At 45.0% G+C, this 17,500-nt stretch overlaps 1 protein-coding gene across 2 annotated transcripts in view; it reads right to left on the minus strand.

The window, feature by feature from the left end:
• LOC116051190 (sodium bicarbonate cotransporter 3-like) overlaps nt 1-17,500 on the minus strand; it is a 66,442-nt gene that overhangs the window by 28,161 nt on the left and 20,781 nt on the right. For both annotated transcript variants that reach the window (XM_031301435.2, XM_036005788.1), the window contains exons 4-7: nt 16,503-16,641; nt 10,399-10,559; nt 8,882-9,070; nt 3,766-3,872 (exon numbers count right to left, since the gene is read on the minus strand). In XM_031301435.2, coding sequence (XP_031157295.2) covers nt 3,766-3,872; nt 8,882-9,070; nt 10,399-10,559; nt 16,503-16,641 — 596 coding nt within the window. The remainder of the gene's footprint in view (nt 1-3,765; nt 3,873-8,881; nt 9,071-10,398; nt 10,560-16,502; nt 16,642-17,500) is intronic.

Below are 17,500 nucleotides of genomic sequence, written 5' to 3' on the forward strand. Positions count from 1 at the left end.
CTGATCTGATGCCGAGGAATCAAACACCAACTGCTCTCATGAACCAATCCTACATATAGCTGAGAAAATTAATGCACCGTAATTCGTATGAATTCCACGTATATTTGGGTCCTAAAACACAAGACTTTGGCCCAGGAAATGGGTGTTTGTGTTCCGAGAGTACTACTTAAAGTAACCGTCCAGTATGGAAAGGATCCCTATGGAGATAGACCTTTTAGTTAAAGAGTAAGATCAGCCTGAAATCAATGTCGCCAAACTCTACACCAGACTCCATGTAAATAATCACTACTTTTATCATCGTAAAACACACTTCATTCAAAGTGGACAGAAACAGAATAAAACTATGAAAAGCTGTTTTGGGTCGTCTATTCTCTTTTCCAACAATCACCACTCTGGTTTGGTTGAAATAAACCCTTAATTCACCCATTTACATGTGGAAATATGCTGGCTCAATACACGCTAAAAGTCCTGATTATTTACATGGAGTCTGGTGGAGTTTGGTGATGGTGATTTCGGGGCTGTTTTATGTTAAACTAAAAGGATCTTACTCTTTAACTAAAAGGTCTATCTCTGTAGGGATCCTTTCATAATGTTGTCAGACACTTAGAATAATAATCTGAGTCTGTCAGCAGCAACAGCAGAACTTTTAGTGGACGCAAACTGACTGAACATTTGTCCTGTAGGGTTACAGCCCGGTTCACAGCTGCCAGTTACAGCGTTCACGCTCAATACTGGACCAAGTTCAAAGATTTTTCTCCACATTTGTCACTTAGACTTCACTACATGGGAAAATAGGGTCCACAAAAATGTTATGCACAACAATGACATCTTGATGCAACATTGAGATGAAATCAGCCAACAGATCCAACCGGAGTCTGCTTCTTCATCACGAAACGAACACTGAAACATCACAGCTGATGGAGTCAAACACACACGGACACGCACACAGAGCAGCACCACGATGAGCCACAATACAGCCCACTGATTGGTCCACAGTGAATAGACTTACGGCGGGCGGTCTGCCGGCCGCTGGCAGCAAACAAACGCAGTCGCAGTCCTGCTGAGAAACACACGAGTCATCCTCCTGAACACAATCACAGCCTCTGATTGGCTCCTTCAGGTTCAGGTGAACTGACTTTTAGATTTCTTTTTAGTTAGTTTTCAAAATGGGTTTGCTAGTTTTAATTTACTCTACGTATGGGGTCGCTAAACCGTCTCGGAGTTGCATAAATTGGGTGTGAATGGAAAGCTGAGACTTCAGATACAGTATTAGAGGACCACTAAGGTCTATATAAAGAGACTTCAGATACAGTATTAGGGGACCACTAAGGTCTATATAAAGAGACTTCAGATACAGTATTAGGGGACCACTAAGGTCTATATAAAAGAGACTTCAGATACAGTATTAGGGGACCACTAAGGTCTATATAAAAGAGACTTCAGATACAGTATTAGGGGACCACTAAGGTCTATATAAAGAGACTTCAGATACAGTATTAGGGGACCACTAAGGTCTATATAAAGAGACTTCAGATACAGTATTAGAGGACCACTAAGGTCTATATAAAGAGACTTCAGATACAGTATTAGAGGACCACTAAGGTCTATATAAAGAGACTTCAGATACAGTATTAGAGGACCACTAAGGTCTATATAAAGAGACTTCAGATACAGTATTAGGGGACCACTAAGGTCTATAGAAAAACATCCAAAGAGGCCCATGTCATGGGACCTTTAAGTAATTTTACAGCACAATTTTGAATGATGACCATTCATCGTAAATAAGGGCTCCCCCTCCCTACAAAAGCCAATTTAACCACAGTGGTTAAATTGGCTTTTGTAGGGAGGGGGAGCCCTTATTTACGATGAATGGTCGTCATTCATCAGCTGAGACTCTTGTGGATTCAATGAGCCCAATTGTATTCTTGTGCAATGATGTTAGTCTCCATAGCAGCCATTTCACTGCAGTATACCTGACCTCATTCATAGCGTTTCCATGCACAGCAGTTCTGCCAGTATACTAGCCTGGATGCCAGCCGAACTTCGCCCCGCCCACAACATTTGAGATCGGGAAGTTGAGTCTGGACTTGATCCGTTGTGGACAGGGCTGTCAAACGATTAATTTTTCTTAATCGCGATTAATCGCTGAATTGCTATAGTTAATCGCATGTTTTATCACATGATTAAAATTCTATTATTTTGCATTTCAGAACAGTTTTAAGTACATATTAACAATGGAAAGCCATTCTGACCAGTGGATCTTGATTGGGAATCAAATGAATGCAAAGAAAGTTACTTTATGAACTTGACTTCAATCAACCCAGGGTTCCCCACGTTCACGTAAAAGAGGCGGGGTTTGCACAGCACGACCAATCGCAAACATCTACCAGAGCTGCATATTTTATATAAGAAGAGCAAATTATAATTCTACATAAATATGAAGAACACAGACACGGTTTTGCAGGCAAAACACAATACAGTCGCTGCTTCCTGAAACAGGAAGGACAGCTGGCAAAAAAAAAGCCGACGCTGTAGATGTGTAAATCACAACGCTTATTAATATCACTTCCCCGTCAGTCAGGCGCTACATCTGACCATAATTACACTTGTTCGTCGTTGCTTTAGCCTTTTATTTCAGTTGCAACCCTGGCGGTGGAAGGGATCATGGGAGCAAACAAAAAATATAAAAACATAATTAAACCGAAGTGCGCATTGGCAACGCACGGCTCAACAAGCAAATAGCCTCTCTCTGTGTGTGTGTGTGTGTTCGTGTGTGTGTGTGTGTGTGTGTGTCTCTGTGTGTGTGTGTGTGTGTGTGTGTGTGTCTCTCTGTGTGTGTCTGTCTCTCTGTGTGTGTGTGTGTCTCTGTGTGTGTGTATGTGTGTGTCTGTCTGTGCGTGTGTGTCTCTGTGTGTGTGTGTGTGTGTGTGTGTCTCTGTGTGTGTGTGTGTGTGTGTGTGTGTGTGTGTGTGTGTGTCTCTCTCTCTCTGTGTGTGTGTCTCTGTGTGTGTGTGTGTGTGTCTCCCTGTGTGTGTGTGTGTGTGTGTGTGTGTGTGTGTGTGTGTGTGTGTGTGTGTGTGTGTGTGTGTGTGTGTGTCTCTCTCTCTCTCTGTGTGTGTGTGTGTGTGTGTGTGTGTGTGTGTGTGTGTGTGTGTGTGTGTGTGTGTGTCTCTGTGTGTGTGTGTGTGTGTGTGTGTCTCTCTCTCTCTCTCTCTGTGTGTGTCTCTGTGTGTGTGTGTGTGTGTGTGTGTGTGTCTCTGTGTGTGTCTCTGTGTGTGTGTGTGTGTGTGTGTGTGTGTGTGTGTGTGTGTGTCTCTCTCTCTCTGTGTGTGTGTGTGTGTGTGTGTCTCTGTGTGTGTCTCTCTGTGTGTCTCTCCCTCTCTCCCTCTCTCTCTCCCTCTCTCCCTCTCTCTCTCCCTCTCTCTCTCCCTCTCTCTCTCCCTCTCTCTCCCTCTCGTTAGGTCTTCAGCGTAAGTTACGGCGATTGAACCTGGTAACAACTGATCCACGAAACCCTGGGGTTGAACCTGAAGTTACCTCGTTGAGGCCAAATCTTGCTTCGTAGCACAGGCCTCTGGTAGATGAATATGCAACATCGCCAGATAAACGGCATCTCCGCAGGCAGAGGAGACTGAGAAATGATCGTCACGGAGTATGGTTTACCATATTAAACTTCAAACTCATGAATCGGTTCCTCGATCCAGCCCTCCTGATCGGTGATAAAACCTTAATGTAACGGAGCAGGAAGAAGAGCGGCGTCTTTACCCTGCTGAAGTCCACCGTGCTGTTCTCCCGGCTGCCTCCGTTGATGCGACTCTCGCTGTTCTTGCTGTCGAGGTTTCCTGGAGCCGACTGCGGGGACGCCAGCAGCCCTGCAGAGATTTAGAGATAGATCATATATTTAAACAGTGGACAGGAAACAGATACCATGATGCACAACAGTGTTGTAGCCAAGAACACCTCAAACGAGACCAAGTCATCACCAAGACCAGAGTGTATCGAGGCCGCGACTTTGAGGGGAATAGGCCGAGACTTTGAGGGGTCCAGGCCGAGACTTTGAGGGGTCCAGGCCGAGACTTTGAGGGGAATAGGCCGAGACTTTGAGGGGTCCAGGCCGAGACTTTGAGGGGTCCAGGCCGAGACTTTGAGGGGAATAGGCCAAGACTTTGAGGGGTCCAGGCCGAGACTTTGAGGGGTCCAGGCCAAGGCTTTGAGGGGTCGAGGCCAAGGCTTTGAGGGGTCGAGTCCGAGACTTTGAGGGGAATAGACAAAGACTTTGAGGGGTCCAGGCCGAGACTTTAAGGGGAATAGGCCGAGACTTTGAGGGGAATAGGCCGAGACTTTGAGGGGAATAGACAAAGACTTTGAGGAGTCGAGACCGAGACTTTGAGGGGTCCTGGCCGAGACTTTGAGGGGAATAGGCCGAGGCTTTGAGGGGTCCAGGCCCCTGAAATATGTCTGTTTATGTCTACATAAACAATACTGAACATTTGAATTTGCCTTTTGTTATTTGGTACATACATATGTACCAAATAACAAAAGGCAAATTCCACATACTGTAAGTGTAACTTCCTGTGGCAATAAGCCCTTTTCTGATTCCGATTCTGTCAGCATGTCGCTCTGCGCCACTGACCGCTTCCTGCTGATTTGGACTTTAAAGTGCCAGGGCTGTCAGCTTCGGCACATGAACAGTAACTCAGTAACGAGGGAGTCAGCAGACGATAAAGATGATGTGTCATCGTCGCCTCCACGGATCGCTGATGGCGAAGGGACCTTATACTTCTTCAGTAGTTTGATTTTATCTCCTAAAATGTAACATGGATGCAAAAGGATCTAAATACTTCTTCCAAAAATGAGTCTAGGAACAGGAGGGGTCGTCTTATATTCGGACCAATATGGTATTCAGTAAAGAAATATTGTGATTTCCTCCATATCACCCAGCACTACTTTAAATGTAGACGGACGGACGGACACAGAGACAGACAGACAGACAGACAGACACACACAGACACACACAGACAGACTAGAGCTGAAACTATTCCTCGAGTATCTCAAATAATTCGATTACTAAAAATCCTCGATGCAAAATGATTTGCCTCGAAGCTTCGTTGTAATTAACATTACCAAAGTTGTATCGCTCACGGTGTTTCCGCACGGAGGATTATTACTGTCGCACACCGGGCTGACGCTGCTGGCGACACATGCCATGAAGACTGATTACAAAATGAAGAAAAAGCGCAAGGGGCTAAGAGAAGGTCCGCCTTGGATTAGGGTGGCACCAACACGGGGGTCTTGAGTGCAGCTGTCGCTGTGGTCCTGCTACACCCTGATACGCTCTGCGATTCCCTGCAGTGTCTGGCTGCGTCCGGCTGCGTCCTGCAGTGTCCGGCTGCGTCCTGCTGCGTTCTGCAGTGTCCGGCTGCGTCCTGCAGTGTCTGGCTGCGTCCTGCAGTGTCTGGCTGCGTCCTGCTGCGTCCTGCAGTGTCCGGCTGCGTCCTGCTGCGTCCTGCAGTGTCCGGCTGTGTCCTGCTGCGTCCTGCAGTGTCTGGCTGTGTCCTGCAGTGTCTGGCTGCGTCCTGCTGCGTCCTGCAGTGTCCGGCTGCGTCCTGCTGCGTCTGGCTGCGTCCTGCAGTGTCTGGCTGCGTCCTGCGGCGTCCTGCAGTGTCTGGCTGCGTCCTGCAGTGTCTGGCTGCGTCCTGCAGTGTCTGGCTGCGTCCTGCTGCGTCCTGCAGTGTCTGGCTGCGTCCTGCAGTGTCTGGCTGCGTCCTGCTGCGTCCTGCAGTGTCCGGCTGCGTCCTGCTGCGTCCTGCAGTGTCCGGCTGCGTCCTGCTGCTGTGTCCGGCTGCGTCCTGCAGTGTCTGGCTGCGTCCGGCTGCGTCCTGCTGCGTCCTGCAGTGTCCGGCTGCGTCCTGCTGCGTCTGGCTGCGTCCTGCAGTGTCTGGCTGCGTCCTGCGGCGTCCTGCAGTGTCTGGCTGCGTCCTGCAGTGTCTGGCTGCGTCCTGCAGTGTCTGGCTGCGTCCTGCTGCGTCCTGCAGTGTCTGGCTGCGTCCTGCAGTGTCTGGCTGCGTCCTGCTGCGTCCTGCAGTGTCCGGCTGCGTCCTGCTGCGTCCTGCAGTGTCCGGCTGCGTCCTGCTGCTGTGTCCGGCTGCGTCCTGCAGTGTCTGGCTGCGTCCGGCTGCGTCCTGCTGCGTCCTGCAGTGTCCGGCTGCGTCCTGCAGGGTCCGGCTGCGTCCTGCAGTGTCCGGCTGCGTCCTGCTGCGTCCTGCAGGGTCCGGCTGCATCCTGCAGTGTCCTGCCGCATCCACCCATGTTCTGTTGTGCCACATTACACCCTGTATCGCCCTGCTGTGCCCTATTATGACACGAACTACTACGACTACCATTGTAGTGACTGTTCCACTATCTTTGTGATATTATTGCCACTGTTCATCACACCCCCAACCAGCACCGTCAGACACCACCTACCAAGAGTCTGGGTCTGTCCCAGGTTTCTTCCTGAAAGGGAGTTTTTCCTCGCCACTGTCGCAATAGCTACTGCTATATGCTTGCTCTTCAGGGAACTACTGTAATTGTTGGGGCTTTGTAATTATAGAGTGTGGTCTAGACCTACTCTATTTGTAAAGTGTCTCGAGATAACTCTTGTTATGATTTGATACTATAAATAAAATTGAATTGAATTGAGACAGGCTGGAGAAAAAAACGACAGAAAGTGGCCAAAGTTTGGAATCAGTTCAAACGTAATTAAAACGAAAACTCTGTACCGTGTGTCTACTGCAAAATGGAACTAGCTTAGCATAATAATAGCACAACGTCAATGCTTCAGCATCTCAACAGAAAACATTGAGTCCAACTTAATCATCCATTCCACGAAGAGGACTCACAGAGGCGTATGGACGATGAAACTACACCAAACACGACAACTACCAAAATCAAAGACAAGAAAATATGTAGCGGTGACCACAATTTGATCTAAAGAGCCGGAAAAACAGCTGATTGTAGCGCACTATTTTCTCTGACTCTCTCTCTTCACGGAGAAACAGCTGGTCAACGATCTACTAGCATAAGTGTAACAGAGCTGTGTGATATTGTAATCAAATATATAAATGAAAATAGGTGGAGTATAACTAATATTTACATATAGGCCTATATACAGATAAGTCTCAGGTTGAAACTTGTAGTTCTGAAAGTTAAGTTAACTTAAGGTCATGTTTATGTAGGTTTAATGTAGTTTGAGGTTGTTATTGTATTTCAGAAAATATTTTCTTTAAAAACAATGTAATATGGCACTTAAATGCACTTAATATGTTACGTTTTTGGAGAGATGATATTGTAAGCAATGTAGGCAATAAAAATGTATTTTTTTTTCCAAAAATTAAACCAAAATATTGTTTATTATTGCTCTTCAATAAAACAAAAGTATTTCTTATCCGATTACCCGATTACTAAAATAATCGATAGCTGCTGCCCTAACACACACACACACACACACACGTGCACGCACGCGCACACACGCACGCACACACACACACACACACACACACACACACACACACACACACACACACCCCTTGTTGTCGTGTTTTCTCTGCAGACGGAGCTGCAGGTTTCAGCACGATGTTGCTTCAGATTACCTCAGCAGAATTAAAGCATTCCTCTCACTCACTCACTGGATTTATGATCCGGATATTAAAACGCCGACCCGTCACACGGTATTAGCTGGTTATTAGCTCGCTGACTCAGCAGATCTGTTCATGTTAATGCTGAGCGACAGGAAACACACAACAGCAGGTTTCTGGACAACATCACTAATTATCTATTAGGTTCATTATCGCTTGTACAACAACTCATCACAGCTGCAAACACACGCACACACACACACACACACACACACACACACACACACACCCACCGTGCAGCTGAAGCGCACACACACACACACACACACACACACACACACACACACACAGACGCACACACACACAGACAAACAGACACACAAACAGACACACACACACACACACACACACACACACAAACAGACACACACACACACACACACACACACCGTGCAGCTGAAGCCCACACACACAGACAGACAAACAAACACAGACACACACACACACAAACAAACACACACACACACACACACACACAAACACAGACAAACAAACACAGACAGACACACACACACACACACACACACACACACCGTGCAGCTTAAGCGCACGCACACACACACACACACACACACAGACGCACACATGCACACACACACACACACACATGCACACACACACACACACACACACACAAACAGACACACAAACAGACACACAAACAGACACACACAAACAGACACACACACACACACACACACACACACACAGTGCAGCTGAAGCCCACACACACAGACAGACAGACAGACAGACAGACACACACACACACACACAAACACAGACAAACAAACACAGACAGACACACACACACACACACACACACACAAACACACACACACACACACAGAAACACACACTAAACTTAAACTGGCTTCAGGAAGTGTAAGGGCAGTCGGTTTCCCCTCGCACCGCGTTAGTCTTTTCCTAATTCTTCCTTTTGAATTCTCCTCCACACCCTTCGCTGACAGCATGACGTTTACCATCAGGGTTCAGGAAAAGGACTCCGGAGGTAATATTTTTGACTTCTCCACCGCAGCCAATGAGTTCTTGGAAAACAAAGACGGCAGAACTCACATCAACGTGAGACAGCGAGTATGAAACAGGTTTTGGGATTTAACAGAGAGAGGTTAGAACAGACTTGCAGATGAATGTTTAAAAAAGCAAAAAGTGGATTTCAGAATGAGAAGAGGACAGCGTGGCCTCACCGTTGCGGTCCAGTAAATAGGAGTCGGAGTGTTTCTTGCCGATGTCGGCGAAGGATCGCACCAGCGGGATTCGGTTGCTGAGCTTCTTCTCGCTCTGATGGTGGTGGCGCCTCAGCATGGCCTCCTTCACCTTCTCTCGGACGCCCTCCTCCAGCTGCCCCGACGCCAGCATGCTGTCGATCACCATGTCTGCTCGGGGCGAGGGACAGCAGGGGGTTAGCGGACATGGCGCCGCGATGGTTGTACAAGTTACACACAGTCTGGACACGCATTTTACAGATTTCATGTAGAAACTAGAATCGAATCGTGGACGTGGGCGATGCTGCATCGATAATCAGCCGGGCCGTAATTGATTATTTCTGTTAATACAATTTAATGTAGGCCTGACAACCTTTCTGTTTACATATTCTGGTATGTTTTGCACATTCAGGAAGTGCCATGTGCTCAGTGCTGTAGTTTTATCAGTCCTTCCAGAAAAATACAGAGTTTTTTTGTGATTGTTGCGGGCAAAAATCCTTGATTATGCGGCACGTTTTCTTAAAAAATGTGATGGAATATGCGGGATATTTATGCAATTTTATGCGATGAAATTGCGGGAACTTGCAAAAACTGCGGTTTCCTCATGGCTTCCTCACGGGGTTTGCAGCTTTTCGATGATGTTCACGTCGCGTAATTACGTCACTTCATAACGTTCCCATGACAACAGGGGAAAACGGCTGCTCTTGTGTGAAGTAAACAACATTTTTTCAACTTTCTGCTAAGATATATGTCACTTTTTTTGCAACGAAAATGCGGGGATTATGAAATCATGCAAGCCCCGCATATTTTGTGCAGAAATCGGCAATTTATGCGGCGAAAGTGCGGCAAATTTGAAAAAATGCGGCCCCACGCATAAATATGCGGACTTTGGCTGATTATGCGTTGAATTATGAGATCACATAATCACGTTTTTCTGGAGGGACTGGTTTATATATCCAATGTATTTAGTATTAGAGCACTGCAGAATGTTTTGTTTTTGAAGCTTGAAAAGCTATGAATTAAATATCCTATATGGCTTTAATAGAAAAATGTATTTGACGCATTGTGATGCATCGAGATATCGAATCGAAGACATGATAATCATAATCGAATCGGGAGATCAGTAAAGCTGAACTCCAAGTCTTCCAGAGTCGCGGCCAAAGCCGACTCCAAAGACCGCTGTTCACCAGCAGCAGCAGCCATCTTCTTTGTTTTCAAGTAGCAGGGAATTCACGCGGAACTGTCGCAACTCTGCCGTCATTATGTTAAGCCCCGCCCACCGACTCTATACACGATGTGATTGGCCTGACTAGAGTTTGGTTTTTCCAGCTCGCAAGCCAACGGAGAGTTGCTAGACTGACCCTGGCTGCAAATTACATTTGCTGCCGCCAGGGTGGTCTAGATTTCTAGGCTACTACTTTTAATGTAGAAACCAGCGGCCAATCGAATCAGGATAACAAGCATATGGTCCCGGCCGTAGTGTTGGCGAGCGTGCTGACCTGCGATCTCTTCGATGGTGTTGGCCCTCATGTCGAGCAGCACCGTGCCGTTGAGGATGCAGGAACGCAGCTCGAACAGACTGTGAAGAGACAGCGTGGCCACGTACGGTTTACTCCAACGCTCACCGCCGTCCTCTACGTCCTCCTCGAACTTCAGCCATCTGGAGACAACAAACAAACACGGATTTAACTTAGCATAGCAGAGCACAGGTGCTTTAAACACGTCATAGCAAAACTGTCATGACAAGCCTGAAATAAATGGACATTTCGACTTCTGTTCCGCTGATTTCTGTTGAAGAGAAATTTACAAATCTTGTAGGGGTGTGATGATTCTCCAAATCAACGGTAAGAGCCACAAGATGGCAGATAGATACAACAGTTGGAGTTTCTCAGTTCACGAGGTGCAGTTGAATGCACCATTAGTTAAACAAGGTGCACATGAATGCACCATGGAGTCCCATCTGAGCCCACAGGCTTGTCCTTCTTTGTTTGTTTCCAAAACTCTCTCACGGGGAAGGCCCCACAGTGACTTCCTTCTCCGTCATCTCCGACTCCGGCAGTGGCCACGGTGACTGAAATAGTGCAGCTGCAGGCTACCGCTAAGCTAACATTACCCTGAGTCTTTAGCTGCATGCTACCAGCCGCTAAGCTAACGTTACCCTGAGTCTTTAGCTGCATGCTACCAGCAGCTTAGTTTAAGTTACATTCAGTGCATCTCACATTCTTAAATTGCACTTGCCTCCCTTCCTTGCGTCTTAGTCCGTCCCTACGAGGAAGCACAGGACAGACACGAGGAAATTCTGTGAGGAAAATGTGTTTTAGAGGGATGAGACGTCCTTTCCTCTGAACCGTCACGTGAATTTGTCAGCTGTACGGGCGGAGTTAGCAATGGCTTTCAGCTGCACGGCTTCCAGGAAGGCTGCTCTCTGTATCCTCGCTCATAGCTCCTCAGAGATCCCTCCTCCATCCTCGCTCATAGCTCCTCAGAGATCCCTCCTCCATCCTCGCTCATAGCTCCTCAGAGATCCATCCTCTATCCTCGGAATAAGAGCTTTGAGACGGCCTTCAAGAAGGGGGACACACTCACCGCACGTTGCATTACTAGCATCCGGTGTCGCGACTTCGTGCACCAGCCGTAAAAAACAGCCAATTAAAAGGTTCCGCCTGTCAACCATTACGCTATACTTCCGATCAAAATTAGATTTAGATGTTTGTATAATCAAAATAAATCGTGAAAAACAATGTTTTTATTCCATCAAGTTTACATAACTTTTAATGCCTTTGAACATCGAAGTTTATGCTTTTTCATGCCAGTTCATGCCTGAATTTTCACAAAATCTATTTAATTACTTTTCATGCTTTTTAATGACCCGCGGAAACCCTGATTGTGTCTGTTTTTTTCTTCGGACGTGCACAAGAAGAGGGGGTGGAGAGACAAAAAAGTACTGGGGGATCGCCAATTCTGCATATGATTTTGAGTCAAAATCAAAAGCTCATTTCAATCCGATTACAAATCACGACACCCCTATAACCTTGGCAAAGAAAGTGGCATTTCTGGTCACATTTGCCGTTTCAGACCGCTGTTTTCAGGTTATGTTCACTCTACAGTTATCGGTTTTGTGTTGTTAGGATCATCCAAACACAGGTTTCTCCTCCTCATGTAAGTCTGACTCCAGGTCTGAAATAATCCAGGCATTAAAAAGGTGTTGTGATAATCTTAAAAAATATCAAATCCTACTGGATTTATCAGGATCTTGTTCAGACAGCTGCAGGACGCTGAAACACCTTCAGCTCTCAGATTCAAAATCCTGAATAAATAAAAGTTGATCCTGTTCAAAGAACGAAGGATAACCAACAAAAGCAAAGTGAAGAGGTGTGTTATTATAAAAAGGATCATCTTGGATTTAAACTAGTGGAGCATTTAGCGAAACAAGCCCTTTCAAAAACCTTAATACTGTTTTCGACAACCTGGACCCTATTTTCCTATGTTTCTGTGTCTAAGTGACTGATGGGAAAAAATATTTTAAGAAAAAAGTTGGGATATTTTAGGAATAAATGGGAATATATTGGAATATTTGTAGAAAGACGCACCGATTACAACTTTCTAGGCCAATTCCGATTTCTGATTTTCTTTGAGTTAGGCCAGCCGATACCGATTTCATTTTTTCTAACCACTTTACAGCACACGCAAATATTTATTTTCTATCTTTTCTTTAACAGAACATTTTGCACAGAACATAAAAAACATGTGTTGAACAGATAATGGATCACTATAAAATAGAACTATATAAATTACTCCTGGTGTGGGACATTAACACACATCTAAAGAGCAATGTTAGAACCATTTCCTTCTTTTCACATCCAATATCCAACTAAAGAAATGTGATTTAGGTTTTTGGTGTCGTCCCTCCACGCCCTACTTTCTCCTTGCAGGTGTTGCATATTGCAAACTTGTTATCTTCTGCACACACGCTGAAGAATTCCCAAACAGCTGACATGTTGCAGGTTAATTCACCAGGTTCCTACATGTGGGAGAATAGCGCCGACACGAGCGTCACACCGCGAGCGGGTACGCGCCACACACGGCGGAAAAGTTGAGAGAAAGGAAAAAGAGAGCGTGCTGTGGCGTCCGTGCTGTGGCGTCCGTGCTGTGGCGTCCGTGTGTGCGTGCGTTCTTGAGAACTGTAACTGGTATAATTTATGTTGTCAGTTAATTGGAGCGTTGACCGGCATGAAATCACCATATGTCAGACTGACCTGCCGGTCGCCGGTCATGGCCGAGCACGTGAAAACCGGCCAATTCCGGTCACCGGCCGGTCTATCGGTGCATCTCTAAAAAAAAGTTGAAATATTTATAGAAACGTTTTTAAGGCTCTCCATCTCCGTACATTACGTTCTGTGACAGCAGAATTTTTGCTGCGTGGCAGTTTGTTTGACGTGTTAATCACCATCAGCTTAAAGTTAGCATCAGATTTTACAGATATATTCAGAAGAGGAATATTCGGAGTCAATACGGTACCTGCTTCACAAAATTTGCAACTTGCAAGCTGTGATTTGTAACATAAGTTTGTTTCCTTTGTGCATTCATTCAGACACAAACTGATTTAAACAAACAGCATACTTGCAACTCGTGTCACAGCCCTGCAGGACAACAGCAATCCTCTGTGCAGTCTGCACGTAGGCTGGGCCGCCCCGAGAGAAGGAATTCAAGTATCTTGGGGTATTGTTCACGGTGGAGGGTATCGGCTCGGCGTCAACACTAGGGCTGCAACTAACGATTATTTTCATAGTCGATTAATCTGTCGATTATTTTCTCGATTAATCGATTAGTTGTTCGATCTATAAAAATGTCAAAACATGGTGAAAAATGTGGATCAGAGTTTCCCCAAAGCCTAAAAGGACGTCCTCAAATGTCTTGTTCTGTCCAAAACTCAAATATATTCAGTTTACTGTCACAGAGGAGAGAAGAAACTAGAACAATATTCATATTTAATAAGCTGGAATCAGAGAAATCTTATTTTGTTTAATAAAAAAATGACTCAAACGATTAATCGATTATCAAAATAGTTGGCGATTAATTTAATAGTTGACAACTAATCGATTAATCGATTCATCGTTGCACCTCTAGTCGGCAGTAATCAGGACTGTTGAGGCGCTGAGGGAGCTGAGCCAGGAGGTAAAGCTTTCGATTTAGGATTCCCGGGCACGTCTGACCGGTAGGAAACCCCAGAACACGCTGGAGGGATTATACATATCTTATCTGGACTGCATTGTTGAAACTGCATGACAATCTATATAAGCATTAGGGCTGTCAAATGATTACATTTTCTTAATCGCGATTAATCGTTGAATTTCTATAGTTAATCGCATGTTTTATCACACGATTAAAATTCTATTATTTTGCATTTCAGAACAGTTTTTAAGTCCATATTAACAATGGAAAGCCATTCTGACCAGTGGATCTTGATTGGGAATCAAATGAATGCAAAGAAAGTTGCTTTATGAACTTGATTTTAAGATTTGTATTTGGTTATTATATATTTAATCTAGTCACACATTTGAATTTAACAACAACTTTGAATGCACCACGAGACTGTAAATTACCAGTTTCATTGAACGCACCGTCTGTGTTTTTCCGACAACAGCAGCTGCAGATTGTTACATCCCGGTGTTGAATCCTCTACAGTGAAATACAGTCAAACTTTACACCGTTTAGCGTTAGCTGTCAGCATTTTAAACGTGTTTAATCCAGCTACTAGCTAACGGTAGGCTAACGTTAGCTGCTGTCGAGTATAGTGTTAACTAGCTAGCGGTAGGCTAACGTTAGCTGCTGTCGAGTATAGTGTTAACTAGCTAACAGTAGGCTAACGTTAGCTGCTGTCGAGTATAGTGTTAACTAGCTAGCGGTAGGCTAACGTTAGCTGCTGTCGAGTATAGTGTTAATTAGCTAACGGTAGGCTAACGTTAGCTGCTGTCGAGTATAGTGTTAACTAGCTAACAGTAGGCTAACGTTAGCTGCTGTCGAGTATAGTGTTAACTAGCTAGCGGTAGGCTAACGTTAGCTGCTGTCGATTATAGTGTTAATTAGCTAACGGTAGGCTAACGTTAGCTGCTGTCGAGTATAGTGTTAACTAGCTAGCGGTAGGCTAACGTTAGCTGCTGTCGAGTATAGTGTTAACTAGCTAGCGGTAGGCTAACGTTAGCTGCTGTCGTGTATAGTGTTAACTAGCTAGCGGTAAGCTAACGTTAGCTGCTGTCGAGTATAGTGTTAACTAGCGTCCCGTGCAACGGTGTTTGTGTTTCCTGTAACGTCTGTTTCAGAGCATCAGAGAGAAGAGCAGACATATCAGTGGCTCCAGAATGAGGCACCGAAATCCTGCAGCAGCAGGATGTGTTACGAGGAAGTACGGCAAAATAGTCGCCTGTGCACGACGCAAAGCCGAATGAAGTGAAAATAAATTAATAAATGGAGGCATGCGATTAATACGATTAAAAAAAATGAACGCATTATGACCCGACCCTCAATCGCATCGCGATTAACGCGTTAATGCTGACAGCCCTAGTAAGCATATAAAGAGAATCCAAAAGTAAGACCGGTGGGACCGGCCCGTTCTGGGAACGGCAAGGTTGCGGGTGGATTACGTGTATAGAGCAACGGCTTATACATTGTCCCATACTAGCAGCCTAAAATCTCGCATTTTATCTGCTTTTATATTGTTAACTGTTTAAACTGCTCTTTAATGATTAATTTATTATACTGCACTGTAACTTTTATTCTCGTATTTTATCTGTTTTTAATTTTGTAATCGTTTTTATGTACAGTCTGGTCTTGAGACTTTCCTCGATTGTTTCCTTACAACATTATGGTAAGGATCCCTACAGATATAGACCTTTAAAACCTCTTTGAGACCTTTCTGTTTAACCAGAAACAGCTCTGAAGTCGCTAGTGCTAAACCCACCAGACTCCATTTAAAAAAAACCATACTTCTAGCGTGTATAGAGCCAACATAAATAAATAAGTAAATCGGTAAACTATGTGTTTATTTCAACTAAAACTAGAGTTGTGATGGTTGGAAAAGTGGAAAGACGACCCAAAACTGCTTTTCATATTTTTATTTAGTTTCTGTTGACTTTGAATGAAGTGTGTTTTACGATGCTTAAATTACTGTTTATTTACATGGAGTCTGGTGGGTTTAGCGAACGCAATTTCGCAGATGTTTTTATGTTTAAAAAAAGGGTCTTAATCTTTAACAGAAAGGTCGACCTCCTTAGAAATCCTTTCATAATGTTGTCAGACACTTAGAATAATAATCTGAACCTGTCAGTGGCAAAACAAGCACTTTTGTGAAGGTAAATACAAACTGGACAATTGTCCTATTAACTTATATTGTAGCTTGTTTCTCCGCTGCCGACTGCAGCGATCTCGCTTAATACTGGACCAATGTCAAAGACTGTTGTTCCCATCAGTCAGTCAGACACAAAAACATAGGAAAATAGGGTCCAGGTTGCAAAAAAAAAAGGTAGTTACCCTTGAAAGAAAAGCAAACATTGCAGGAATAAACAGTGAGAGTGAATGTAAATAAAGAGCAGAGTGTTTTCCTCGCCTCGCCATCTCCTTCCACTCCTGGAAGTCTCCGTCTCTGAAGGCGATCTCGTCCAGCTCGGTGAACAGGTCGTGGGGGATGTGCTCCTCGTCGGCGTCCTCCGTCCCGAGGATAAACTGGACTCTCTGAGACGGCGTGTCTGCAGAGACACAACAACAGCAGCAGATAACTCTTTACACAGTCCTTCCAGAAAAATGGGGAGTTTTTGTTGTGATTGTTGCGGGCAGAAATCCTTGATTATGCGGCACGTTTTCTTAAAAAATGCGATGGAATATGCGGGATATTTATGCAATTTTATGCGATGAAATTGCAAAAACTGCGGTTTCATCGCGGGGTTTGCAGCTTTTCGATGATGTTTACGTCGCGCTTCATAACGTTCCCATGGCAACAGGGGAAAACGGCTGCTCGTGTGAAGTAAACGCAACATTTTTCAACTTTCTGCTAAGATATATGTGACTTTTTTGCAACAAAAATGTGGGGATTATGAAATCATGCAAGCCCCGCATATTTTGCGCAGAAATCTGCAATTTATGCGGTAAAAGTGCGGCGTATTTGAAAAAATGCGACCTCCCCCCGCATAAATATGCAGACTTTGGCTGATTATGCGTTGAATTATGAGATCACATAATCACGTTTTTCTGGAGGGACTGTTTACAGCACCTGTGTCAAACTCAAGGCCCGCGGGCCAAATCCGGTCCCTTGCAGATTATGATCCGGCCCGCATATCAATTTACGGTCACAATACATTTACTAGTTGTTGTTGCTTTTTATGACGTTGTGGTCATTTTTACCGAAGTTTTCGCCACTTTTTCCAACGTTTTTGTCTCTTATTCCAATGTTTGTGTCTTTAGCTGCATGCTGCCAGCCGCTAAGCTAACATTACCCTGAGTCTTTAGCTGCATGCTGCCAGCCGCTAAGTTAAAGTTACCCTGTGTCTTTAGTTGCATGCTACCAGCTGCTAAGCTAACATTACCCTGAGTCTTTAGCTGCATGCTGCC

The sequence above is a fragment of the Sander lucioperca genome, chromosome 10, assembly GCF_008315115.2.
Source record: "Sander lucioperca isolate FBNREF2018 chromosome 10, SLUC_FBN_1.2, whole genome shotgun sequence".
NCBI classification, from domain to species: Eukaryota; Metazoa; Chordata; class Actinopteri; order Perciformes; family Percidae; genus Sander; species Sander lucioperca.